The 26083-nt window shown below is 53.0% G+C and overlaps 3 protein-coding genes across 8 annotated transcripts; all 3 read left to right on the top strand.

Moving 5' to 3' along the window:
• Positions 1–961: 961 nt before the first annotated feature.
• On the top strand, positions 962–15626 carry KPNA6 (karyopherin subunit alpha 6). 2 transcript variants are annotated; one of them, XM_065857283.2, is made up of 14 exons: positions 962–1069; positions 5609–5742; positions 6504–6599; positions 6880–6979; positions 7258–7352; positions 8406–8537; positions 8753–8841; positions 9554–9653; positions 10588–10751; positions 11368–11446; positions 11574–11699; positions 12277–12404; positions 12893–13071; positions 14002–15626. In XM_065857283.2, the coding sequence occupies exons 1-14, from the start codon at positions 1066–1068 to the stop codon at positions 14184–14186; spliced, it is 1611 nt and encodes a 536-aa protein (XP_065713355.1). In that variant the 5' UTR covers positions 962–1065; the 3' UTR covers positions 14187–15626. The 2 variants fall into 2 exon arrangements, with proteins under 2 accessions (XP_065713355.1, XP_071655057.1); XM_071798956.1 differs by having other exon boundaries at positions 5609–5835.
• A 342-nt stretch (positions 15627–15968) lies between these two features.
• On the top strand, positions 15969–23788 carry TXLNA (taxilin alpha). 3 transcript variants are annotated; one of them, XM_065857341.2, is made up of 11 exons: positions 15969–16180; positions 17166–17306; positions 18125–18463; positions 18737–18828; positions 19415–19585; positions 19918–20112; positions 20285–20404; positions 20600–20674; positions 21174–21266; positions 21631–21726; positions 22208–23788. In XM_065857341.2, the coding sequence occupies exons 2-11, from the start codon at positions 17201–17203 to the stop codon at positions 22544–22546; spliced, it is 1626 nt and encodes a 541-aa protein (XP_065713413.1). In that variant the 5' UTR covers positions 15969–16180; positions 17166–17200; the 3' UTR covers positions 22547–23788. The 3 variants fall into 3 exon arrangements, with proteins under 3 accessions (XP_065713413.1, XP_065713412.1, XP_071655048.1); XM_065857340.2 differs by having other exon boundaries at positions 15969–16194; XM_071798947.1 differs by having other exon boundaries at positions 15969–16233.
• A 481-nt stretch (positions 23789–24269) lies between these two features.
• Positions 24270–26045, top strand: CCDC28B (coiled-coil domain containing 28B). Of its 3 annotated transcripts, none has more exons than XM_065856910.2 (5): positions 24270–24466; positions 24767–25179; positions 25253–25407; positions 25512–25534; positions 25906–26045. In XM_065856910.2, the coding sequence occupies exons 1-5, from the start codon at positions 24387–24389 to the stop codon at positions 25955–25957; spliced, it is 723 nt and encodes a 240-aa protein (XP_065712982.1). In that variant the 5' UTR covers positions 24270–24386; the 3' UTR covers positions 25958–26045. The 3 variants fall into 3 exon arrangements, with proteins under 3 accessions (XP_065712982.1, XP_065712980.1, XP_065712981.1); XM_065856909.2 differs by having other exon boundaries at positions 24274–24937; positions 25037–25179; XM_065856908.2 differs by having other exon boundaries at positions 24271–25179.
• Positions 26046–26083: the final 38 nt, after the last annotated feature.

The following is a 26083-nucleotide window of genomic DNA, read 5'->3' as shown; positions in this document are numbered from 1 at the left end:
GCAGGGCCTGTTGTGATAGGACAAGGGGTGATGGTTTTAAACTAGAGGAGGGAGATTCAGGCTGGACATGAAGATTAAATTGTTGGCCCTGAGGGTGGTGAGAGCCTGGCCCAGGTTGGGCAGAGAGGTGGTGGATGAACCATCCCTGGAGACATCCCAGGCCAGGCTGGACGGGGCTCTGAGCAACCTGAGCTGGTGAAGATGTCCCTGTCATGGCAGGGGGGGCACTGGGGGAGCTGGGAAGGTCCCTTCAACCCAAACCATCCTGTGATTCTGTGATTCTACACCGTGCCGTATCAGACAACCCCATGCCGTGTCTCTGTCCCCACAGGCAGCTGCGGCGATGTCCTGGCAGCCACTGCCTGACGCTGCCCAACGTCCCCATTGACGTGTTCATCGCCATGGGAGGGACTGGCCGGCCCCGCACCACCTAATGGTCCCCACGCTTTGCTGGCCGCAGCCAAGCCCAGCGCCGCGGAGCTGCCAAGGACACAGATTGGTGACGGACTTTGTAATAAAAGGACGTCTTGGAGCGTTTCTGTGCTCACAACTCGCGTGTGGCGTGTCGGCTGTGGAGGGTTGTGGGGCAAGAGGGGACACAGGGGGACCGGACACAGGGAGAAGGTGGGACATGAGGGCTGAGGAACAAGGGATTAGGACACAAGGGATGGGACATGAGTGATGGAGTGTGAAGGATGGGGCACAAGGGACCAGACACGAGTGATGGGACACGAGGGGAGAGTGTGAGAGGGGATGGGACATGAGGGATGAGGCACAAGGGACAGAGTGTGAGTGATGGGACACGAAGAGATGGGAAACAAGCGACAGGACACGAGTGACAGGACAGGAAGGCCAGGCCGGGTCCTCCCCGCCCGCTGGGGGCGCCCGAGAGCCTCGCGGGAGAGAGCGGCCCCGCCCCACCCCTGTCTCCTCAAGGGGCGGGGCGCTCGCAGCGCGGAGTAGGTTTGTCCCACTCCGGCCGCCGTCCGCTCCCCGCGCCCTCCCTCTCCCCGGGCCCGCCATATTGTGGCCGCCGCCGGAGGAGCCGCCGCCTGAGGAGCCGCGATGGGTGAGGGCAGGAGCGGCCCGGCCGGCCGGGACACCCCGCTGCTGGACCGAGGGGGCGCGGGGAGGGCGGGAGAAGCCGCTCCGTCGGCCGGACAGCAGGGCCGGCCCGTCCCGGCGCTGCCCGCGCCCCTCACCGGGGCTCCGGGCGCCTCCCCCCGGCGGCGGGCCGGGCCGGGCTGGGCTGGCGGGAACGGGGCTGCGGGCCCGGCCGCTGAGTCATCCCGGGCAGGGCCCTCGGAGCCCGCTGGGGCTCGGGGCGGCCCCGCTGAGGGGGTTTCTGGGGGCAGGGGCCGGTCCGGACTCAGCTGAGCCGCCAGCCTGGGGGGACGGGACCGGTACCGGGGGGTTTGGCTCTGTCAGCGCCACCGGCAGCTCCGTGCTCCCCAGCTCGGCCTTTGGGGCAGCGGGGGTTATTTGGTGGTGTAATATTCTGGTTTTTGGGGGGTATTGGGAGCTGTTTCTGCCACAGCGAAAAGCCCTGAGAGGCCGGTGGTGGAAGGAGCTGCCGTGGTTGAAGCTTCAAAGTGTCAAATCTCCGATCTGTGATTGATTTAAATTCTGAAGTTTGTAAGAGTTGATGATGGAGCTCAAAGGAGATCCTGCTGAACTGTCCAGCCTTCGAATAACCCAGCAGCCTTCGAATAACCCTTGGTTATTGTAGATTCCATCAAATCAGAGCTCTCCGGCAGCGTGAAGTCCCCGCGCTGTCCCTGTGCAGCTGTCACCATGGACGGGACGAGCAAATACATCTGACACTGTGCAGGAGCGGACAGGAGTTTGTACAATAAGCAATAGCACTAAATACACTTGAGGGGCCAGAGAGGTGGGAAATCGCGTTCTCCGTTAGCTACAAATAAACCAGAACTGAGTATTGCCTTTCAAAAGGTGCTTTAATAACAGCAGACTATATATTTATTACTTTTGATGTAGCCTGGGATTGACACTTCCTACTTGGGAAAGCGAAATGTCTTTTTCTTGAGGTTCTGGGTAGTAAGACAGGGTTTGGGTGGATGAGGCGAATGGGAAAGCCCAGCCTGCAGCAGAGAAAGGTTCCTCTGGAAGTGAGGATTAGGGTCCTATCAGTTTTCACCTGCAATATTATCTTTTAACCAGACTTAAAAGCACTGTTTGGGTTGGGATGGCGCTTGATCAAATTGGCCTCATCAGAAACTCCCCTGCTGTCCTTAGCCCTTCTGTGGTGTTCCAGGATGGGTCCATGGCCACATCCCCATGTGTGCAATGGCTGCAGCACCTCCCCATCTGCCACAGCTTTTAAAACTTAATGTATAGCTTGAGATGTAAAATCTCGACTGGCAACTTTGAGTAGAAAAATGTCCTTGGGCCTGTTGGATGTCTGAAAACTGCCAGTGTTGAATTGTTTTAGATTAATAGGACTGAGGGGTGGCCGCGTAATGTTGCTACCCTTCTTGTAGGGTGCAGGTTGAGGGTGCAGTGGTGTTTCTGAGCAGCTGTGATGTTGGTCTTGCCTGTGTTGTTAGAAATGCTCGTCAGTCTGTTCTTCGTTTGCTATGCAAATGATGTCTAAATGTCTCTACAGTGCCGTTTACCCTGCGGAGCAGCACGTAATGCTCAATTCTTAATAAAACTTTTGTGGCTGATGGATTTAACTAGTTATTTGGGTATTTTGCTTTGTTTGCCTGAGCTTGGGAGAGCAAACATGAACTTTGTAAAGAGGAGCTTGGTTGTTAAAATAGCGTGATAGTGAAAGTACGAATTCTTTCAGCTTTGTGCTGTGAGGGCTGGATCAACTCAAACGTGCATAGCAAATCAGACAGTGCTGTTTGTTTCTGGAGTGAAGCATGTGTTGGGAGGATGAGCTCGTTGGAATTTTATAGCCCTCTGTCATTGTCTCTGACTAGTCCTGGCTGTATTTAACCTCCTATAACTCTTGTGTGTTGAGTTTGAGTTGACTTAGTCTGAGAGTTTATTATAAGCATCGTTACAGAGGACTCTCAGACCTGAGGTGATAGAGTTGGGAGGTCACTGGTCCATTCGGAAAGCCGAATGTCTCGGGATGTGTGAATCAGATTGAAGAGGACTTAAAGCCCCTAAACCTCAGATCTTTGTGGCTCCAAATATCAGGAGGCGGAGTTGAAATTAATGTGTGTTGAGAACTGCCTTGAGGAATAAGTGGACTCTTTTTACATCAGGACATGGAAAGCCTGAAAGAAATCCTGATCTTACCTGGCGAGGGACAAGCTCTCTGGGGAACTGTTAATTTTCCCCAAAGATAACCTGTGCTTTTCCCTTCCCCCTCCCCAGCCGGCACCATCAGCAAAGCTGCCGCACATTCCAGCAGCGATAGCGTGTTGCTGGCTCCTGGGAGCTAAACCAGAAGGGAATGAGCCAGCAGTGGTGGCTGCACCAGACGCCCAAATAGCTGCGGGGAGAAGTGTTTTACAGCGTGTGCTGCCCACCAAGCGCCCGGCCGGGGGTTCAAGGCAGCTCTGAAAGAGAATGGACTCTCTGCCTCTGTTATTTGTAGTAAGCAGTCAAATAATCTGCGTGAGAACATAAAAGCGGCAGAGGAAACACGCAGAGCAGACCTGCACGAGTGACACTACGGAACCTGGCGGCTTTTCCAGGTTTAACGGCAGCTGGGGTAATTCCAGGGCTGGCCAGGCTTTGCCTTAAGTGTGTCTTATGCCTGGCAACAGAATGGTAATGGATATCTTCTGAAGTTTACCTTTGTGAAAGGGTGTTCTGGCTTTAAAAAGCCCCTGTTGGATCTGTCGGTGTAACTGTTTCTCTGCTCTGTCACTTTGGTGTGATTCAGCAGCACAAATTCTGGTTTAGACCTGCAGTGACTCAGCTTTAACCAGCAGCTGAAAAAATGTTGGAAGCAAATACTTCTTGTAATGCAGAGAAATGGGAAGAGCATCATCCGGAAAGAAGCCAGGCTGGGTTTCTGATCCAGCAGCATTAAGAAGCCGTTATAATCTTGGCGTGGCTGTAATGACCCTGGAATTACAGTGACTTTTTCTGTGGAGCTGCTGTGAGTGAAGTTCACTAATTCAGGGAGGTTATTGGCTACAAAAGGTGCTGATTTAGGAACCTGAGGTCAGGGGGATCCCAGAGCAGAGCAACATTTTGTACAAGCTGGGTCAGAACTCTGGTTTAAGTGGAGTTGCAGTGCAGGGTGCAGGCTGAGCCCAGCTGAACCGGGTTGTGCAAGTTCGGAGGCAGTTGTGTGGCACTTGGCTATTTATGTGACTGACTGAATGGTAGTTCTGCGGATAGTGTGAAGTCACTTAATCATTCTTCCTCCTCCTTTTCTTAAACACAGCCTTTTAATTGGAGACTTAGCTTTCCAAGGTTACAAGTTTCTCTTCATTAGGGACTCTGTAACCCACAGAATTAAGCTAGTTAAAATATTAGTTTTTCCGGCTGTTTCATCTTTCAGTGTTGGATGTTTGTACATTGTATATGGCTTGGCTTGTCCTGTCTGTGGGGCTTTTCTCTGAAACTTCAGCTGATCCTGGAAGGGCTCCAGAAGGGCTGGAGGTGCTTGATAAGTCGGACTGAAATTTTCTGCAGGCAACGTGGCTGAGGAATGTTAAACACTTGAAAGAGGAGGGATACGGAGATAACGCTGCGAACTTTCACAGGGCGCTTCTTCCATCTACCTGTAGCGGTTGGAAGAAAACAAAGATATGGGTGTCCAGCAGAGTCCTGGAGAAGAGCAAGTTGGTTTCAAGGTTAAACAGGCACACTGATGTTGTGTATCGTGATTGCTGCCTTCCCATCCTGAGAAAGGCAAATAATCTGCTTGGAAAGATGTAGAAACAGCAGTCAACATGGTCAAAGCAGTGGGTTGAGCTGGATGCAGCTGCGGGAGCGACATCCCTCTGTACTTGGGTCCCTGCTGGACCCTGGTTGCCTTTAGCTGCACCAAACCGTGCGGTGTCACTGCCCTGACCGGGGGAAATACCAGCAGTCAAGTTTGAAGGGCTGCGTTGATCAGGTAGGAAGCAGCAAAATGAGTGGTTGGTTACTGAGCGCTTGCTCCTGGTGGGACAAACACGGGCTGTACGTTATGGACAGTTTTGCAAGATTTTAATTGTTTAAAGTCTCGGTTTGCTGTGGGTTCTGTTAGATTTTTGCTGTGTGGACACAGTGAACCTTCCAATCTGGGGGAAAAAGCCAAGGTGTGATTTATGCCATGATGACACAAGGGAAATAATTTCTGCTGGAAACAACAGTAGAATTTAGTTCTGCAACTCTGAAGCCGATTGAGTAGAAGCCTTTCCCATGGTAATGTGCTCAATATTGTCAAGTTTGGTCCAGGTTCCTTTTGGAACAACAAATCTACTCTTATGCTTCCTAGAAACTTCCTAACACTTGCCATAGCAGTGCATCACATCAGCTAAGGTTAGGATCACATTAGGAGCTTTACTGTTGAGACCAGCACTTGTAAATAAATCTGTTTAATGTGGCTTTTCCTTGGTGTCAGGAAGGACGTGCAGGTGAAGGAGCAGAGTGTGGTAAGAAATCTGAAGCAGATATTGTTTCTTTTCAGAGACCAACACGAGTCCTGCGAAGGATAACTATCGAATGAAGAGTTACAAGAACAAAGCCCTAAATCCCGAGGAAATGCGGCGGAGAAGAGAAGAGGAAGGAATTCAGCTGCGCAAACAGAAACGAGAGCAACAGGTAACTGTCATCTTGAGTAGCTTGTGTACAGCCATAACACAACCAAGATTGTGCTGCTGCCAAACTGGAATCTTCAAGGATCTGTGCATTAAGGTTTGTTGGCAGTCTCTTTATTTTTTTCTGTTCTGAGATCTTGCTTTTCGTTTTCTTTGGACCTACTACAGAGTGTAGCTCGCATCAAGAGCTTTCCAAGCACTTTGTCCATGGGGTGCTAGAGGGTTTTGTTCACAGATCCTTGTTTTTAAGGTGCTGGTTTGTTTTTTAGGATTTTTGTTAATTAGTGGATGGGGTTATTTCCTCAAGAAGCAGGAAGAGCAAGTGAAAGTATGAGCTGTATTTCTTAACTCTGAGCTGGTTGTTTTTTGTTTGCTTTTCTTTGCTTGAAGGTCTGTGAAAGTGAGAGGTGATTCTCAGGTGATGTAAGCTCACACTAAATGTCTTCTCCATTAATGTGTCATGCACAAGCTGCTTTCTCCCCAGTTTTCCTAACTTGTTAGGTCAAATTCTGCACCTGCCTGTACCAGCGTCTCAGTGAGTTGGGTATTTGCATATCTGAGGGCAAGACTTAGCACGTTTTATTATTGGGGTTCGTATGCCAAACTCGTCTTCAGAGCGCAGAGTTGTTATTAATGACCGCTTTTCTCTTCGGGTTGCGTTTAGTCAAGCTGACGGTATCTTGTTTGAGGAACAAGAATATCTAGTTGTGAAGACTGTTCATCATTGCTTTCTAATAATGACTCGGGTGTCTTGTTCCCTGCCAGCTCTTTAAAAGAAGAAACGTGGAACTGATCAACGAAGATGCCTCCATGTTCGATAGTCTCCTTGTGGATTCCTACGTTAGTTCCACGACATGTGGGGTAAGGTGCCTTTTGTTGCTGTTGTGCCTTCAGATAGATGTCGTGCTGTGCACTGCATAGAACTGCCATACCTCAACGTTTCTGCTTTCTCACTTTTGAGAGTGTTGCAAATGTTGCTACAGGGAACTGGAAAAGTTTGCCAGGGAGAAAATAGTGTCCTGTAATCTCAAATTTGAATCTTTGGATCACTAGCTAAGCACAAAGTCGTGGTAGACTGTCACGACTGTGCCCTAAATGTGTGAAATGGAGCCATTGTTCTGTCTCCTTTGCATCTTTGCAGGAGGGAATGATCACAAGAGAGATGGTAGAGATGCTTTTTTCAGATGACCCTGATCTACAGCTAGCAACCACTCAGAAATTCAGGAAGCTACTCTCCAAAGGTAAAAATAACTCATCCCTGCCGTAGCATCTGATGTAGCGTTTCTTTTGCACACATTTGTGCATGTGTGTTGCTGTACAGAAGCTTAGCAGCTTTGAGCTTAACAGTGTAGTGTGTTGCTAATGATTTGCATTTGTATGGATTGTACAGAAAGTGATTCTGGAGGGTTGTCCTGCCGAGTTCTGTGCAGCTTGAGATGGTTCAATGGAGTAATAGTTTATGCTTGTTATTCCCTGCGTTAGAGCTGTCAACTGTTCTGACACTGCCTTGCTATTGCAGAGCCGAATCCTCCAATAGATGAAGTGATAAACACTCAGGGGGTGGTGGACAGATTTGTTGAATTCCTGAAAAGAAGTGAAAATTGCACGCTACAGGTAAAGGAGCTTGTGTTACGAATTCTTCATGGCATGTAGCAGTTTAACCGCAGCGTAGCAGCCTGAACCCATAGGTGCCATCAGGGAGAAGTGATGTCTTGAACTCAAAAGATGCAGGTTATGTGATGTACAGGAGAAGACAAAGGTAGCCTGTAGTGCTTAGGCAAAAAATGAAGTTATAAATTGCTCTAAATTATAATTCTTGGAAAAGTGCTGGCAGAAATAACATGGTTCAGCTGCAGCAGAAGAGAATTTGCCCTTCCTGTGTCTGATACTTCTGCTGGGAGTTTGTGGAGCAGTGTAATAAATATGTAGGAAGAAACTGCGAGAGGAAAAACCTCCATTATTGGAGGATTTTAAGTACAGGCTAAAAGTGTGCTGGTAGTGCTGTGGGGCAGAGGGATGGACTAGGCAGCTTCTTGAGATTCCTTCCAGCTTGGTAATAACTGTAGTTACTTTGTAGGGGTTAAAGATGCTTCCATACATGGAACCGCATCCGAGTTGATGACTGCCTTCATTTTCTTCCTGCCCTCTGGCCCAAGGCCATGTATCACAGGGACGTACTTTCAAGAAGAACTGAATGAAAATCTAGTTTTAAACCAAAGAATGAGTGGCAAAAGCAGAGAACTTGCTGCTCAGCTTCACCTGAGCTCAAGGCATCGCTGTAGTGTTAGCCAGATGAGAGGGTGGGCTAGAACTGGTCAGTCTGCACAAAATACAGAAAACTTTCTACTCCACGTGTTTATGCACTATGTGTCTTCACTTTTCTTGCTGGAAAATACTTGTAAATGTGATGTGGTGTGACCAGTGATGTATTCACCTGCTAATCCTTTGAGAAGCTGTAGCCTCTGAGAAGGTATTTAGCAGATGTGGCTTTTTATTGCTCAGGAAAATCAAACCCTTTGAGTATTAAGGTTCTGTTGTGATACACTTTCTTATCTCGCAACCCTTTTAGTAGAAGTTAAAAGAATTATAGCCAAAATGTAATGGCAAATACTTTGCTAAATCAGGGTTATTTTATTCATAGTGTTGTCATTCATTTGCTTGTTTCAGTTTGAAGCAGCGTGGGCACTGACGAATATTGCATCAGGAACTTCCCAACAAACAAAAATAGTAATTGAGGCTGGGGCAGTTCCTATATTTATAGAGCTGTTAAACTCTGACTTTGAGGATGTTCAAGAACAGGTAAGGTTCACTTCTTACTCTGGGCTTAGGGCAAGAACCACACTGAGTTGCACACGATTAAAATGCGGTGTTTAAAATGGGTGACCCGTGTCAGACGACAAACTGACGTATCGTTTGCCTGGAACTATGGGAAAACGCCTTCTTTAGCACACTACCCTTTTCTTCCTCTGTTCAGAAACTGCGTGAATGCTAAAACTGTTGCTGTTTCCTTTCAGGCTGTCTGGGCATTGGGGAACATTGCTGGAGACAGCTCTGTGTGTAGAGATTATGTCCTTAACTGCGCTATTCTTCCTCCCTTATTAATGTGAGTAGCCATGAATACTTGCCAATACAGTTCTTGGAGTCCCATGGTACCACAGCAGAGCCATCTTTGAGCTGGGCGACTAAATTCCCCGGCAATGTGTGGTGATGTTCACTGGGAATCAAACCCTTGGTACCAGATGAACTGGCAGTTCTGACAAGTATCTGATGAATAGAGTGGGACTTGGTAGATAACATGCCTTCTCACAAACCTCTCCGCCGCTCTCAATCTGCAGCGGGTGCTGTTGCCACCTGCTTGTCTTGCTGAAGTCGCAGGGCTTGCTGGTTTGCTCTGTGTCCCTCCAGACATCTGCTTGTTGTGCTTGTGCTGTGGATTCAGGGGCTTGTCTGAGTGGGCTCCTCTGGCAACCTGAGCTGGTGAAGATGTCCCTGCTCGTGGTTGGGTGGGACTGGGTGAGCTGGGAAGGTCCCTTCAACCCAAACTACTCTATGGTTCTCAGTTCTAATTTGGCCCTTGCCTTCCTGACCCATTTCACTTTACATTGTTAGGAATAATAGCAATTTATCCTAAAAAGTAGTTGCCTGTCACTTTTCTTCTTGCTTGTTGAGAGGCTCAAGTCACAAGCAGCATGGCTTGAGCTGCAGCAAGTGGAATAATGATTTGACTTCCTTAAAATCAGACTAGTTTTCCTTCTTTTGATTCCCTTGCTGGCTTCTACATCAAGGATTATAATTCATGGTCGCTGTCTCTTTAGGCTCCTTACAAAGTCCACCAGGCTGACAATGACACGAAATGCTGTCTGGGCCCTGTCAAACTTGTGCAGAGGAAAGAGTCCACCACCTGAGTTTGATAAGGTGAGCATAAATGCCTTGTTGGCAGACAGGTGATGGGGAGCCACCTGGTCAAGATGTTTGTCTCAATTATTTTGGGCTGTCGGACCTTCTGTAAGTCATTGCAGGAGGGAGCAGGGTGAGGTTCTTCCTGTTGAGGTTGATCTTACTGTTCAGCAGATGTTTGAGCGCCTGTTTAATTTTCTGTGTGGCTCTATTGGCAGCACCTCAGTGGGACCCCTCAAGTAAGGGGGCATGGCCAGGCTTCCCTGCAAGGCAGCACGCGCTGGAAGTTTGAGACTTTACTCAAATTGTGACTAAAACCTTGATTCTGAGACATCTAAATGCTACAAACCCGGACTGTGTCCACATGGGAGCTGTGGCAGCTTTCCTGTTTCCCTTTCCTAGTGTGCTACTGGCACTAACGAAAGGTTCCGCTGGCCTCTCAGGTGTCTCATTCACTTCTGTAGAACAAAAATGGTTTAAGATCAATATGTTTCACTTTTTAAAGATGAAAGCTCGCATGTCAGAGCTGGGAAACCTGTGTTGAGGGTGAAATCTGACTTGAGTGTAAATATGAAAACACTTATAAATGATTGGAGTACTCAGAGGTGTAACTGTTGGTTGCTGCTCTGAATACTGAGTTGTTTTGGGTTATTAAGAGTAAGAAATGGAGTTTCCAAACACCATGCACAGTAGCGCTTGTCTCAGGAGTCTAGACTTGCTCCAGGAGGACGGGATGTAATTTTAGTTTAGCAATAAAGCCATTGAGGTAACTTCAGACACTGTGATTATGAGGTATGTGAACCAGCAAGGAAGCTGCTGACTTTGGGGAAGGAAACTGTGGACGTTGAAGACTCGTTATCTCCCTGGTCAGAGTAGCCGCATGGTGTTTGTGTGTGAACACGATGGTCCTTGTCAGAACGTGACTAACCCGGGGTGGTGGCTGTTGTTGCAGGTATCTCCCTGCCTGCCAGTCTTGTCCCGATTATTATTCAACAGTGACTCCGACTTGCTAGCAGATGCGTGCTGGGCTCTTTCCTACTTATCAGATGGCCCCAATGAGAAAATTCAAGCAGTTATTGACTCGGGAGTGTGTCGGCGGCTGGTGGAGCTGTTAATGTAAGTACCTTGTCTCGCGCTTCAGCCTGGTTAGACTGGGAAGCAGGTGGCTGAGCGTGAGTTTGTACCAAAACCCATCAGAGCAGTTCTGTGGGAGGGTCTGAGGCAGGTTGAGAGCTGTAGAACTAGAGTATGTTCTAGTGCTGGAATGCTGGTTAATACTTAGGCTAGGAAAAATTTATTAAAGAGTTGGGACTGATACTTCTAGTCTGTGGAAGAAGGGGGAGGACTGCGGAATGTCTTGTGCTCTCAAATTTGAATGGGCCTCTTTAACGCCTTCAGAGTTGGTAGAACTGCAAGATGCTTGCTTCCAAAATTATCCGGAAAAATCCTGAGTGTTCTCGTTGGGTTAATAACATCTTTGTTTAGAAATGCGATGTAAAAGGTGAGATCTTTACTTAAGCTGAAGACGATAAAATTAGGACATTAAGGATGAAAACTGTATTCCAAGTTTGTCTTCAGTCTTTGCTTATGCAGTAGCAATATGGTCAACTTGCTGTGTTTTTCAGTATGGTGGGGGATGGAATTCTAGGTAAATAATGCAGATATTGGGGAGAGAATCTTCTGCATGTGACCTGATGGATTTGGTCTTGTCCTTGCACCATTTTTCCTGCAGGCACAATGACTACAAAGTGGCCTCCCCGGCTTTGCGAGCAGTTGGAAACATCGTGACAGGGGATGACATCCAGACCCAGGTGAGGGGAAATTCTTGCCTTGCAGGGCAACGCGGAGCCCATACAGCATGTTCACTGTGTGAAAATTGGAAGTATTTAGCTCTGTATGAGATAGTGGGGATCTCACTTGTGTTTTCTCTCTCAAAAGGTGATTCTGAACTGTTCAGCCTTGCCTTGCCTCCTTCATTTATTAAGTAGTCCCAAGGAATCAATCAGGAAAGAAGCCTGCTGGACTATATCAAACATCACAGCAGGAAACAGAGCACAAATACAGGTACGGTCTTCTCCAGCCCACCTGTACTGATCCTCAATTCCAAGCTCTGCATTAAGGATCTGCAACTTTTGTCTTCTCTGACACGTAGAGGCTGGTTTTGTTCACATCTCTTGTTCTGCAGTGATTTGCAAGCTTGTTGCTCCCAGCCATCTGCCAAGAGCTAGAAAACTTGTTAATTATACCTACAATATTAGGCTGAAATGAATCCCACAGGTTGGATCATTGGAATAAGAGGAGATACAGCCCTGATTTCTCTGTGCTCAGTTAGAAATACCTCTTTGAAAAGCTGGAGCTTGTTGAGTTTTAATTATCCTTTTAATGACCTACATATGGAGGCAGATAAGTGATGAAAGCATCACTACAGCATCGATGCAATAATAGGGATCGTTTACTCTGCTAGTTAGGATCTTGTGTTAACAGGGAATAAAGGAATAAAACAGAGGAATCGCTGGAGGGTTATAGCATAGAAAGGCTTTTTCCATTCGAAAATGGAGGTGGAGGTCTCTTTCCAGTGCATAATGGCATTTTAGAAACCTTGTTGCCAATTCCAATGCGTCTTACTCCTCTCTGTCCCCAGGCAGTCATCGATGCAAACATTTTCCCAGTGCTGATAGAAATCTTGCAGAAGGCAGAATTCCGCACGAGGAAAGAGGCGGCGTGGGCCATTACAAACGCAACGTCAGGCGGAACTCCCGAGCAGATCAGGTGCTCTGGTAGCTCCTGCGAGGGGAAACCTCTGAATGCGCGGTAGCTCTGTCTTTAGGGACTGCAGGATGGGTTGCCAGGGAGTAATGTGGAGAACTGGAGCGTACCTGAGATATACAGAGCTATAGCTGGATTGTTACTGTGCTAATTGTAGCTTCCCTCTGAATGAGAATAAGCAAATCCAAACCACTTCCCTCCTCCCCCTTCGGGTAGCTTAGATTAGGCTGAATGTCCAAACTTGATGACAGATTAAATTCTGGTGCAGAGTTAATTTGAGTAGCATCTGAAGTTAGCAGGTTTCTTGAAAGAGGAGTCTGTATAGAACTGCAAATAAGTGGATAAAAAAATCAACCTTTCAGAACAGTAAAAATGTATTTTAAGGTAACTTTTGGTATTTTAGTTTAACTTGGTTCCCTTGCTCTTTCAAACTGAGCAAAGGTGATGCTTGCTAGACCCTGAACGGGTGTGTGTTGGTGCTTTCTCTTCAGGTACTTGGTCAACTTGGGTTGTATCAAACCTCTCTGTGACCTGCTGACTGTCATGGACTCCAAGATAGTTCAGGTGGCGCTGAACGGGCTGGAGAACATTCTGAGGCTTGGGGAGCAGGAAGCCAACCAGAGCGGGACGGGCATCAACCCCTACTGCAGCCTGATTGAGGAGGCCTATGGTAGGTGGTGGCCAGTGGCCTTGGCACGATTGAATTTAGCACCACAGGATGTATCAGAAAGCATCTGCCACTTTTGTTCATTGCTTTTTTTGCTGTTAAGGGATTTAGTCTGTTCCAAACTAGTGATATTTGTTCCAAGAGGCTTCTCAGCCTCTTCTGATTGGGCATAGGACATACTTGGAAATAAAACCAATCATACTACTGACCCAAGCTTCCTAGACCTGGAGACCAAACTGATAACTGTGGCTCATACCGGTTGGGAATATTAATCAGAAATAAGCGAAGTAAAAATTGGCACTTTTGGGTCCGCAATTGCTCTGACTGTACCCAGTTGTACTCTGTAGATATACACTGGGAATCCAGAGGGAGCTTTTCCCTGGAGCAACTTAATTAGGTGGCTTTTTTTCCTGCTTTTAATGCTTTGAGGAGCAGCTCCTATTTTGGTCTCAAACTCCTAGGGTCTGCTATGCCCTCTCACTGACTCTTACACTGTGTGTCCTGATTCTCCCAGTAAGAATAATTCTTGAAATTCTTGAGAGGATATTGTGCGTGGATGTTTTCTGTGCAGCAGCGGGTTTAATTAGGACAGCTAAAGCTGCTGTTGCCCCTCTGCTGGAGGCTACTGGGTCAGGCTCTGCTTCCTTCCCCACAGCCGCTTGGTTTAATTTCCCTGAAGCCTGGTTTAGTCTTGAGCTGGGAGCTGTGTCAGCTAAACCTGCTGTTGAAAAGGTGTTAATGCTGCCCACTACAGATAAAACCCACAGGCAGCTCTGGAGTAGTTACCTTTGGATATCAGTGCTGCTCATAAAACGCAAATCTCATGCAGACAAAGGTCTGTGAATAGGAGCAGGAGTGGAGGATGGATGTGGGACAGTGAAAATATCAGGATCTCCTGGTTTCATCACATTCTACTCTTCTTTTTCCTCCCAGGTTTGGATAAGATTGAGTTCCTACAGAGCCATGAGAACCAAGAGATCTACCAGAAGGCCTTTGACCTGATCGAGCACTACTTTGGCGTAGAGGATGATGCCGCTCTGGCTCCCCAGGTAGATGAGAACCAGCAGCAATTCATCTTCCAGCAAGCCGAAGCCCCCATGGAAGGTTTCCAGCTATAATGTGTCTGAGGTGGGGGAAAAGAAACACCACAAACTTGGCAGAAAGCAGCTGGGAGCAGCTGATGGGCTCATCCTCTCCTTGCAACCGGACGGCTACACGCTCACTCCACCTGTTAGGAAACAATTCTTCCTTCCAACAACTAGAACCAGGGCTTTGTCCTCGCAAGGAAAGGGGATGTTCTTACACTTATTTTTCTTCTTGCTGCTGCAAACATGTCTTTAAAGCAGGCATCTGGGTGGAGGAAGGACACGGAGGTAACAGATTGCACCTCTCGGTGTGTGTTTTATTTTCTTTGTGGTGATCTCTCCCAAATGTCACTTCTTACCTCGGGTACTTAATTGAGATTTCAGTGTTGGGTTGGGTAAGAACGCGGATAGAAAGTAAGCATTCTGACAACAATAATTCTGCAAACCTGGGTTGATCTATTTAAGGTTTTTTTTTGCACATGTTACTCTTTATTAAAGACTCTAATTTGCCAAGAGCAAAGTTTAGCCCTGGCCTTTCTGCGACCCTCCTGCAGCGGACAGTCCTGTTGAACCTGGGCCAAGTTCCCCTGAAATGCTGTAAATGGACAGAGAAATGCAAAGTTCTCCTGTTCCCGGGAAGATTTTTCTAGGGAAGGCTTCTTACCCTTGTCTAAATTTTTGGTTTTGGTTGTTTTCTTCTTTTTTTTTTTTTTTGGAGAACTCTAGTGGTATTTCCAAGGAAAGAGTTAAAAACACAAGGCAACAAGCCCCCAAAGATGGTGATGCTGAAGAGGGTGGGATGCTTGGGTGGGTTTTGAAGCAGGAAGCACAACTGCCCCAGGCTTTGTTCGCATTGCTACTGATCAGCATCATGGAACTGTCGAAATGGTGAAAACACATCTTCATCTTTACTTGAAATATTAATTTTTGGTTGTTTTTTTCCTGATTGGGGTGGATCATTATGGGCTGGAGGAAGAGGCTGGGGGTGACAATGTTGTGTGCGGCGTTAACTTTGGTAGCACCGGGGCTGAGTTTTCGGGTTTACCTCCTGCTCACAGGTGGATTATGTACATTTTACTTAAAGAAAAAAAGTCAAATCTCTGTATTTTTTATATTATATATAAGCAGATATTTGTCTAATTGGGCTTCAGAGAAAAATATATATGAAATTTCTGTAATTTATGTAAATAGAGCACTGTGAGCAGGCAGACCTGGAGATGACAGCCCCCCCTCACTGGTCTGGTCCTGCTTCTCCTCTGTTCACTCACGTACTGTATCGGCCCCCCTCAACCTGTCTTAACCCCCCCTGCCCTTTTTGAGTCATTTCGCCAAGATTTCACTCACCAAAAAGCGAACGCACGAGGCTCTGGAGAACAAAACCGCTTCTGGGGTGTGGGGGGAGCCGGGGGGGTGAAGCCCCAGCCCGGGCTCCGGTTTGACGAATCTTGTGAAACGAATAAACCGCATCGTGCAGCTGCCTGAGTCTCTCGGTGCGGGGTGAAGGGGGGCGGCTGGGCCGGCTTCTCCGCCGGGGGTGGAGGCGGGAGGCTCTCGGGGCAGGTTCTGCCGTGATCCCCTTTCCCTGGGGAGGGCTCCGGTGTCCCGGGGGAATCGGGGTCGCCCCGGCCGGGCCCTGCGGTGCCGCTACCGGCGAGGGGCCCGCGCGGGGCACGCTGGGAGTTGTAGTTCGCACAGTGGCCCCCGCGCAGGGCATGTCGGGAGCTGTAGTCCGCGGGGCTTCCCCGCCACGGTTGCCGCTCTTTCCCGGCAGCCCCCGCGGCGGCTCAGCGCTGATTGGTGGGCGGTGCGGCCCGGCGCATGCGCAGCGCGGGGCCGCCGGGAGGCCCGGGCTGGAGCCGCTTCCCTCAGCACCGGTACCGGCACCGGCCAGGCCGCGCCGCACCGGGAGGGGCCGCTGCGCCCTCCCTCCCTCACCCCTTCCCCTCCGATGTACCGGGGGCCGCCAGGGCCGGCGCGCTGATTGGCTGAGAAGAGATAGAGGGGAGACTTGCGTCAAACCGCTGGAGGTGACGTCAGCGGGGTGCGTGCGTGACGTCACTGCGGTGCTGGGGGGACACACGTGTGTTTCCTTTTATCGTCATGGGGACTCATCCCGGGGGCGATAAGGGGAGCAGGGCCTGGGGCACTAATGGGGGTACCGGAGGGGTCGGGGCTAATTAGGGATGGGACAAAAATATTAATAACAGGGGGGGTTGGCCGGGCCGGGGGCGTCGGTGTCAACGCTGGGGGGCAGGAGGCTGTGGGGGGGGCAGGAGGTTGTGGGGGGAGGCGGAGGTTGGGGGGTGGGGGCGGAGGTTGGGGTGGGGGCTGGAGGTTACGGAGGGGGCTGGAGGTTACGGAGGGCCGGGGGAGCCCGAGCGGTCGCCCCTGGGCCAGAGGGTACCCGGGGGGTGATTCGGGGCCGTTCCCGCCCGCGGGGCCTCAGGAAGCGCCGCGGGAGGTGATTTGTTCCCGGCAGCCCAGAAAAGCAGCGCCCGGGGCCGCGTGGGGCGGGCCGGGCTGTGCCCGCGGGGGGGACACGGGATCGGCCGCTGCCAACGCTCCTTGCCGAGCCCGGCCCTGGGCTGCGCTCCGAGGAAACGCCAAGATCCCCGTGTCACCGCTGCGAAACGGCAAGAGAAGCTGTTCGCTGCTTCTCCTGGAACAGCCCCCTGGCTCCGGGCGAGGAGCACAGGCTGCCCCCGCTCCCTAATTAGCGCCTTAACTGGAGCACGGGAGGTTGTGCCCAGCGGATTAGGGAAACTGGTGCTGAGTGTGAGTCGGGAGGTGCTGCTGTGCTTTCGGGGGGGCTGTGTCCAGCTCTCCCAATGGGAACAGGCATTATCTTGACATGGAGACCTTTGTGCTGAGGTGCAAATTAACAACAAAATTATGTTTTCCCCGGCACGGAGACTCTGCTGAGAACAAGTTCCTTCCCAGTGCAGGTGAATGACTCCTAAAATCCTCCAGGCTTCTTAAAGTTAAGTTTAGTTGCTGTTTCTCCTTCTCTAGGGTCTGTTGGGACTGAGCCGGGGAGAAAGGTCGAGATGAAGAACCAAGGTGGGGAGACCAAAGCCGCCCCCCGGCCTGGCAGTGCTTCCAAACTGGTGCTGGAGGATGGGGATTCACAGGAGGCCACGGCACCCCTGGAAGGTGGGGAGTCCCTGGGGCGTGAGGGGGATTCTGGAGCCTGGAGAGCGGCTGGTGCTTCCTCTGTGGGAGGGTGGGCAGCTGTCTGCAGCTCTTGTGACTTGTCGGAGAGCAGCTGTGATTTCCAGGGCAGAAAATCCCAGTTTCTCTGTGTTTCTGTGTGTGTACGGTTCTGAAGCTGTTACCACGTCCTGACCAAAGCATGGAGCTGGTTCTTGCCTGAAAACGAGAGGTTGTTTGTCCTTAAGAGTCCCGTTTGGGAAATGTCAGACAACTCTTTCCTTGGAGCAGCATTGAGCAACCTGCCCTGTTACTGGCGCTTCGTAAAAATCATTCCCTAGAAGATGAAAACCAGGTCTAACCAAGTGGGTGCTTGGTTAAAGTGAACCCTGCCATGTATCGTGGTGCTCAGTAAATGTGGGATGTAGGACATGCACAGAGAGGCCAATTCAGGTTTAAAAATTGATCGTAATGTAAAAAAAACGGCTCTGGGGAGATCAGCAGGGAGTTCCCATGAGGGAAAGCTTGCACGTAACCCGCTTTCATGAAAGATTAGGGGGAAGAAGGGGGGCAATTTTTGCTCTTGACAGATGTCAGGGGCTTGGTCATGCTCTTGTGATCAAAAGCGAGTCTGTCGGGAACGTACGTCCATTGTCACGGCAGCGGCTGCAGACGCCGCCAGAACAAAGCGGCTCACGTCGCCGGAGGTTTGTCCAGCCCTGCTGCGGCGGGTGCTCGGAAAACCTCCCCTTTTTCAGCCACTTCTAGAGAACCGACGGCGTGGGGGAAGCCTCACGCTTTTGTGTTCCCGTCTCCCGCAGCTTCTCTCGCGCAGGAGGACACCAAGTCCTCCCGGCCCGCCGTGCGGGACGTCTCCGAAGAGCTGAGCCGGCAGCTCGAGGACATCTTGAACACGTACTGCGTGGATGCCAGCCAGGAGGGCGCAGGCGAGGACGGCGGCCAGAGCGAGCCCCCCGAGACGGAAGAAGCCGAGAAGTGTCGCAGCGAGTCCCCGAGGAACGGTGACCAGGAGACGGGCGGCCCTGAGATGAACGGGGAGAAGGAAAACACAAAAGGGACTGAAGAGTTTCGACCTGGCGAGGAGTGTGGGGAGCGGGATCAGAAGAAGGCACAGGAGAAGAAGAAAGCCAAGGGCCTAGGTGAGGGGTTCCACAGGCACAACCCTCTCCAGCCAGCCCAGCGGTGGTTCCAGCTCTGAAAGTTGGGTCTGGCCCCAGCCTGGGGGTTGTTCCCCCACCACATGTAGTGAAATCTGTGGGGCAGAGCCCTAGAAGAAGTGGTGGCTCTGCCCCAGTGCAGGCGCGGCTCTGAGACCTGGTTCGTCTCTCCTCTCCTTGCCCTTATGAGCCAGAACTCTGTAAATGGATTTTAGCTTATTTATTTATTTTTTTAAATTCCGCGTCTCGTTCCAGGCAAAGAAATCACTTTGCTGATGCAGACACTGAACACCCTGAGCACGCCAGAGGAGAAACTAGCAGCGCTGTGCAAGAAATACGCTGAGCTGGTGAGTGCGGCTTTCTCCATCCCGGGCTCTGGGGAGGGCAGCGCAGCAGCGGCCATGGGAGCTGCTTGAGGAGCCAGGACATGGCTGTAGATTTGTATTTCCTCTTGATATGGAGAGGGGCAGTCCAGGAACACACCTCTAGCTTTGCAGTATGTGTTCTGGGATCTCTGCGGTGCTGAATATCCAAATACCAGAGGACAGATATTACTTGGTTCAGCCAGGCCTTGGCGTTTGCGGAAGCGTAAGCACGTGCGGGAGCGTTTTGGGCAAATCTGTGTGTAAGAGGAGCCTGGATTTGTTTTCTCTCTGCTCCTCTAACGCAGAAGCTACATCTCTTTGACCAACACGTGCGTGGAGGTGCTGGATGAACATTTAAATCTTTCAGATTCCAGCAGGACAGGAATTCAGGGACCCGTCCAGGGGACCTTGAGCTCCGCATCAGTCCCACTCTGCTCAAAAGCAGCATCTTTTGCGTTGTGTCCTCCCCTCAGAGCACAGAGAGCGCTTCTTTGAGCCCCTCCTCAGGGCGCAGCACATTGTCCTGGTCTGGTTTGCATCATCTGTGCCCTTTGCTCCCCTGTCCCAGCTGGAAGAGCACCGCACCTCCCAGAAACAGATGAAGATCTTGCAGAAGAAGCAGACGCAGCTGGTGCAAGAGAAGGATCACCTGCAGAGCGAGCACAGCAAGGCCATCCTGGCCCGCAGCAAGCTGGAGAGCCTGTGCCGCGAGCTGCAGAGACACAACCGCACCCTCAAGGCAAGTGTCTCCCAGGCGCTTCTCCAGGAGCTGCTGCATCCCAAAGCGCTTGGATCACTCGCTGGGAGCCCTTCTGGCAAATTTACCTTTCCCAATAAGTGCCCTCAGGCTGCCATGCTGGGCAGTGCTTTAATTTTGCTGTTAAATCATTATCCACAGTGCCTGGGTGTTAATTCAGGGTGTATTCAGTGGAGAGAGGGAGGGAAGAAGGCCAAAGTTGCTTCCTGATGGCTACAAGCAACAGTGGGAGGCCGGGCAGGTTCGGAGCGTCGGTTTGGGCAGTTTGCTCCCCAGAGTGACACGTCCCTGCTGTCCCTGCTGTCCTCGTGCAGGAGGAGGGTGTCCAGCGCGCGCGGGAGGAAGAGGAGAAGCGGAAGGAGGTGACATCCCACTTCCAGGTGACACTGAACGACATTCAGCTCCAGATGGAGCAGCACAACGAGCGGAACTCCAAGCTGCGCCAGGAGAACATGGAGCTGGCGGAGCGGCTCAAGAAGCTCATCGAGCAGTACGAGCTGCGGGAGGAGGTGGGTTGGGGTGGGATTGGGGTGCGGGGCTGCTCTGGTGCCTCCGTCCTGCCCCGTGATGCGTGTTTGTGCTCCTGGGGGAAAAAGGAGCCTCTGGGCTCTGGGCTCTTCCCTTGGGGTGGCTGCTGGGACGCCCTGAGCATGGCAGTGACCGGTGCGGTTCCCTCGGCAGCACATCGACAAGGTGTTCAAACACAAGGACCTGCAGCAGCAGCTGGTGGACGCCAAACTCCAGCAGGCCCAGGAGATGCTGAAGGAGGCCGAGGAGAGACACCAGCGGGAGAAGGACTTTGTAAGTCTCAGAGTGGTTTTTGCCTTGTCCCTCCGCAGAGGCTCGTTCCCCTGGCTCCCCGAGGGCAGAGCACAGACGGGGTGAGGCTGCAGCCCTGCGCTGCTGCTCCTGGCCCCTCAGCCTGCTCCCGTCTGCAGGGACACGCTGAGAGCCGTCCCTGGTGACAGCCAGGTCACTGCCTTTGCTCTTCCCCAGCTGCTGAAGGAAGCAGTGGCCTCGCAGAGGATGTGCGAGCTGATGAAGCAGCAGGAGACCCATCTCAAGCAGCAGGTGAGTTACCCGCTGTGTGCTCACCCTGATTATTCACTTGTTTTTTGGGTTTTTTTTCCTTCCCTAAGCAGGGAACAACCCAAAATTCTTTAATCTTGAAGACACAGAGGCAGGATTGCTCCTGGGTTTGGTTTTAGTGAGCCTGTGTCAGCCCGGTGTGAGCTGAGACTTCCTGCAGTGATTCTGCCTCCCAGGAGAAGGGAGCCTTGGTTTTTGGTTTTCAGCAGGGCTGGGAGCATCGTGTGATCGCTCCTTGCTGAATCAGCCCCAGCAAGTGCCTCCTGCCCAGGCCAGGAGGTGTTTGCAGAGCACATCACTCTCAGGATGTTTCCCTAGGAAGGAATTTTTCCACATTCCCCTGTACCTAACGCTGGCAGAGCCGCCCCGTCCTGCCCTGTTGTTCGTCGTGAAGCCCAGTCACAAGATCGCTACCTCATTTCTTGGCGAGGGCTGTCGGGAGATGCACAGTGAGCAGCTCTGACCCCGTCTCTCCCCACAGCTCGCTCTCTACACGGAGAAGTTTGAAGAATTCCAGAACACCCTTTCCAAAAGCAGTGAAGTGTTCACGACCTTTAAACAGGAGATGGAGAAGGTTGGTGATGCTTTTCCTGCCCAGCAGAGCTCACATGGGCTAGAGGTGCTGCCCGTCTGTCTGTCTGTCTGTCTGTAGTTTTGTTTAGTTTTGCTGGTAAATATTAAAATCAGCCACGCGCCGGCTGCTCACAAAGGGTTGATACCATCCTTGCTGCGTCAGAACAAGCAGCGCTGCCCCGTCCCCTGGTTTGTTGTTACCCACTCAGTGTTTCCCACTGCTGAAGCTGCAGCGAGACACGGAGACATTTCCCAGGACAGCAGAACTGTGCTGGGACAGCGGGTGCCCGTTTGGGGACACGTGAGATGTCACTGACTGCCTTGGGCTTATTCATTCCCTCTTTTTTGTCACTGTTATTCTGTAGATGACAAAGAAAATCAAGAAGCTGGAGAAGGAGACCACGATGTATCGCTCTCGCTGGGAGAGCAGCAACAAGGCTCTGCTGGAGATGGCTGAGGAGGTGAGGAGGTTGGAGCAGCACGCGGACGTGTTGTGTGGCCTTGGGCTGGAGCTGAGGGGAGGCCAGACCTCAAATCCTGGGCTCAGTTTTGGGCCCCTCAAGGCAAGAAAGCCCCCGAAGTGCTGGAGTGAGTTCAGAGAAGGGAATGGAGCTAGGGAAGGGGCTGGAGCACAAGTGCGATGGGGAGCGGATCTGGGGTTTAGAGGAGGTTGAGGTTGGATACTGGAGACAATTTCTTCCCCAAAGGGCTGTGGGGCATTGGAACAGGCTGCCCAGGGCAGTGCTGGAGTCACCATCCCTGGAGGGCTGGACAGACGGACATGAAGTTCTCAGGACATGGGGCAGTGCCAGGGGTGGGTTAATGGTTGGACTCGATGAGCTTGAGGGTCTTCTTCAACCAAAACGATTCCACAGTTCTCTCTCTCTCTTGTTGCCTCTGTCCCTGGTGTGGCGGAGTCTGAACTGTCTCTCTTATTTACAGAAAACCCTTCGGGACAAAGAGCTAGAGGGGCTTCAGGTGAAAATCCAGCGCTTGGAGAAGCTGTGCCGAGCCCTGCAGACAGAACGCAACGACCTCAACAAGAAGGTGCAGGACCTGTGTGCCCACGCGCCCCGCGCAGACACAGACCCCTCGGAGCCTTCGAAGGACCCCCCACGAGACGGCCCAGAGGCGGCGGCGGGAGCTTCTGCAGCCGAGCAGGATTGTCTGCACTCGGGAAAGCCACCGCACGGCGCGGATCCTGCGGAGAGCCTGGGAGAACTGAGCACAGGAGCCTCGGGGCAGAGCGGGACCGAGGAGGGGGCTCAGGGCGCTGCCTGAGCCCGCAGAGCAGGGGGAGAGGGAGGGGAACCTGGGGGGTTCCAGAGACTCGGTCCAATGCCCCTCTCCTGGTGCTGGGACAGGCGCGAGAGGTCGGCCGCATTTCCTAGCTTAGGGTTTTGGAGGGTTTTTAAAATTTTTATATATATATATATATGATTATATATATGATATATAAAATACGTGCAGGGCAACAAACACTTTATATATGGATACACATGAAAACTAGGATGACCCACCTCCCTGCGTGTGCGTGAATAACTAATATATGGAGACTCTACCGATCGGCCCTTTCACGACCAGACTTGGCACTGGCAGGCTGTGAACCCCCGAAAATCTAACGCAGCTCGGGCAGGCGAGGGGGTCTGTCAGCACCTCCACAGCGACGCTGCATTGAGGGAGAGAAGGAGCTGAGCTGGGGAGAACCGCAGCCCTTCCCAGCGCTGGATTCTCCCTCCTCTGTGTCGGGTGTCCCAGACACTCATGTTTTTTTGTGCCCACGAGCAGAGCAAATGAGTTGGGAAGAGGCCGTTTCTCCTCTGCCTGGGTTTATGTGTTGGACAGGGACAAAGAGAAGCAGAGGAATGGGGGGTGCCTGGTTCACCCAGAACCTGCCGGTGTCTCAATCGCCTTATGATTCACAGTTGCCTCTTTGCTATACGCACATGCGCACAAGTGTATTAAAGAGTTAATCCAAAGGTCTAATTCCCAAGTGTTTTGCACAAGTGCGTGTGGTCGGTTGTGCAAGGGGCTGGGAAGGTTCCGCCCGAGTTCCTCTGCCCTGTGTCAGGACCTCCTGGTCGCTGAGCGATGGTATCAGAGGTGTCCACAGAGCTCCATCTGAATTGCTGGGGCCAGCATGAGGACCATGTCCTCCTTCCTCATGGGGACTCCAGCGAGTTCGGGTCTAATGAACCTGCAGCAGAGACGGGGTCTAACGAGTCTCTGCAGAGCTGCAGCACCGAGCCTCTGCTGGCATGTTCCCTGGAGCCAAGTGTGGCTTTGTTGGCCCCTCGATGTCCACGTTGCTTCCCCGGTGCAGGGACGTGTCTGTGTCAGAAGGAGCGGCAGGAGCCCCATCCCCAGCTGTGGGGCTGTGGACTTCTTCCCATCCTTTCAATAACAGAAAAACGTTAGCCACCTTTTTTTCTTTAATTTTGAATTTTCCCCATTACGGTACAGATAACCTCCACTGGGGCTGTTGTATGGATCTCTGTATCAAATAGAATTGCACCCAACTTCGCTGCTGCTGTGTGTGTTGTTTCTCGCTCATTAGGCCTTGTTTGGGAGGGAAGGTTTGGGGCGCTGGGGTGGGGAAGGGGGTTCTGCTGGGCTTGGCTCCCGGGGGCGCTGGTTCTGCCTTCCCGGGCCTGGGGAGCACAGAAGGGACCTTTGCGACAGCGGGGACACGAAGGTTGGGTGGGTTTGTCCCCAGGACCCCAGCACAGAGCATCTCACCTGTGAGCCACCAAGCACCGTGTGCCCTGCGGGTCCTGGCACTGGTGGCACCGAATCCCCAGCTGGCTCCAAAATGTCCAAGATTGGCTTAAAGTCCCGCAAGGTCCGAGGTAAGAAGCCGCGTTGGGTTGTGTGTGCGCGGAGGGGATGGGATCTGCCGTTCATCTCGCTCCTTTGTGAGCGGCGCGGGATCGCCCTGCGGCGGCGATCCTGAGATCCGAGGCTGGGGACACCGGGGGGACGCGGGGGAAGCCCCAGGGGTGGCGGGCGGTGACCTCGCTCTGCGCGGTGTCCCCGGGGAAGCCACACGGGAACGGGCCGCGTTGCTCGGGCAGCCGGTGACCGGCAGTGCCACCCCCGGAGGAAGTTCCTTTCCCTTTAAATGCAAATCCCGGCGCTGGGGCTGCGGGGACGAGTGTCCGGCGGGCTCGGGGACGCGGCCGGGCCGGGACCGAGAGTCGGGTCGGTACCGTGGGCTGGGCCGGGGCTCAGCGCGGGTCAGTCCCCGCCGGGCGGCCAGAGGCTGCGGACAAAGGGTTTCTCGGAGCCCCCGGCTCCGCTCCAGCGCAGGGGCCGCGATCGCGCAGCCCCAGCCCGGCTGCTGGTGTCCGGGTCCGAGCTCTCGATACCGCCCGGAGCTCCCAGTGCCGCCCGGAGCTCCCCGGGGGGACCCAACCGCGCCCGCTCCGGGCAGACCCCGGCGGGGCCGAGAGGCCCCGGTGCGGGGAAGGGGCCACCGAGAGCCGCGTCCGTCCCGCGCAGGGTCCCCGGTGCCGGGATGGAGGAGCGGAGGAAGAAGCGGAGCCCCAAGACCTGCCTGGCGCAGCCGCCGCCCCCCGGAGCCCCCCGGCCGCTTCCCCCCAGCAAAAGCGCGTCCTTCGCGCTGCCGCTGCCCGCCCAGCCCTCGCCCCGCCAGCGCGCCCGGCTCCGGCGGTCAGTGCCGGGGCTGGGGGGTGACCGGCAGCCCCCCGGGGTCCCTCCGGTGCGGGGCGGTGGGTCCGGGCGGTACCAGCCTGTGTGTGCCCCGGGCAGGGCCAGCAAGGAGCGGGGGGGCGCGGCGCGGGGGGCCCCGCTGCAGCACAGCTTCCTCACCGACGTGTCCGATGTCTGCGAGATGGAGGGGGGGCTGCTCAGCCTCCTCAGCGACTTCCACTCCGGGAAGCTGCAGGCGTTCGGTGAGGGGATGGGGGGCACAGGGGGGGTCCGGGGGTCAGGGTTGGGGGTCCTGACGCCCCCGGCACGGCGCAGGGAAGGAGTGCTCCTTCGAGCAGCTGGAACACGTGCGGGAGATGCAGGAGAAGCTGGCCCGGCTGCACTTCGGGCTCGACGGCTGCGTGGAGGAGCTGCCCGAGGAGCAGAAGAAGGTGGCGGCTGACAGGAACCTGGACCAGCTGCTGGCACACGTGAGTGTCACCCCCCTGGTCCCCAGCCCTGCTGCCTTCGCTGGGATCACCCCCGGCCCCAGCCATCCCGCGGGTGCCTCATCCTCTGCCTTTGCCTCCCACAGCTGGAGGAGCTCAGCAGCTCCATGTATCCTGGCCCAGGGGTGATGGCGGTGGCACTGGTGGCAGTGACAGCGGTGATGGTGGTGGCGGCAGAGATGGCGGTGGTGGGGAGGGTGACAATGGGGGGTCGATGGTGATGGTGGGGGAACAGTGTTGGTGGGGACAGTGATGGTGATGGTGCGGAGACAGTGATGGTGGTGACAGTGATGGTGGTGACAGTGATGGTGGCAGTGCTGGAGTGGTGGCAATGGCAGTGCTGGCAATGACAGTGCTGGACTGGTGGCAGTGGCAGTGCTGGCAGTGGTGGTGGTGGTGGCAGTGGCAGTGCTGGCGGTGGTGACAGTGGTGGCGGTGACAGGGTCCCCGTGTCCCCACGTTTCCCTGACCCACACTCAGACAGAAGCTGCACTTGGCCGAGAGCCCGGACCCCGAGGACGCGGCCGCCTGACCCCGCGCCCGCCACCAGGAGCCCCCACGGGAGCCGCAGCCCCACAGCGGGGCCACCCCCGCGCGGAAGGGCCGATGGCGGCGACACCGGCGACAACGCGGGGACACCCGGGGACACTCGGGCCCA

Source organism: Patagioenas fasciata, chromosome 25, assembly GCF_037038585.1.
Source record: "Patagioenas fasciata isolate bPatFas1 chromosome 25, bPatFas1.hap1, whole genome shotgun sequence".
Lineage (NCBI taxonomy): Eukaryota > Metazoa > Chordata > Aves > Columbiformes > Columbidae > Patagioenas > Patagioenas fasciata.
The sequence above is the reverse complement of the archived record's forward strand: the minus strand, read 5'-3'. Positions and strand labels throughout refer to the sequence as shown.

Excerpts from the sequence above, each read along its gene's own strand:
- KPNA6 (XM_071798956.1), top strand. Across the intron at positions 8,842-9,553 it reads ATTCTTCCTCCCTTATTAAT|GCTCCTTACAAAGTCCACCA; the intron begins GTGAGTAGCCAT and ends CTGTCTCTTTAG. Across the intron at positions 12,405-12,892 it reads GGAACTCCCGAGCAGATCAG|GTACTTGGTCAACTTGGGTT; the intron begins GTGCTCTGGTAG and ends CTTTCTCTTCAG.
- TXLNA (XM_065857341.2), top strand. The coding sequence starts at position 17,201 with ATGAAGAACCAAGGTGGGGAGACCAAAGCCGCCCCCCGGCCTGGCAGT. Across the intron at positions 17,307-18,124 it reads GGCCACGGCACCCCTGGAAG|CTTCTCTCGCGCAGGAGGAC; the intron begins GTGGGGAGTCCC and ends CGTCTCCCGCAG. Across the intron at positions 20,113-20,284 it reads AGTACGAGCTGCGGGAGGAG|CACATCGACAAGGTGTTCAA; the intron begins GTGGGTTGGGGT and ends TTCCCTCGGCAG.
- CCDC28B (XM_065856908.2), top strand. The coding sequence starts at position 24,387 with ATGCAAATCCCGGCGCTGGGGCTGCGGGGACGAGTGTCCGGCGGGCTC. Across the intron at positions 25,180-25,252 it reads CGGGAAGCTGCAGGCGTTCG|GGAAGGAGTGCTCCTTCGAG; the intron begins GTGAGGGGATGG and ends GGCACGGCGCAG. Across the intron at positions 25,408-25,511 it reads TGGACCAGCTGCTGGCACAC|CTGGAGGAGCTCAGCAGCTC; the intron begins GTGAGTGTCACC and ends TGCCTCCCACAG.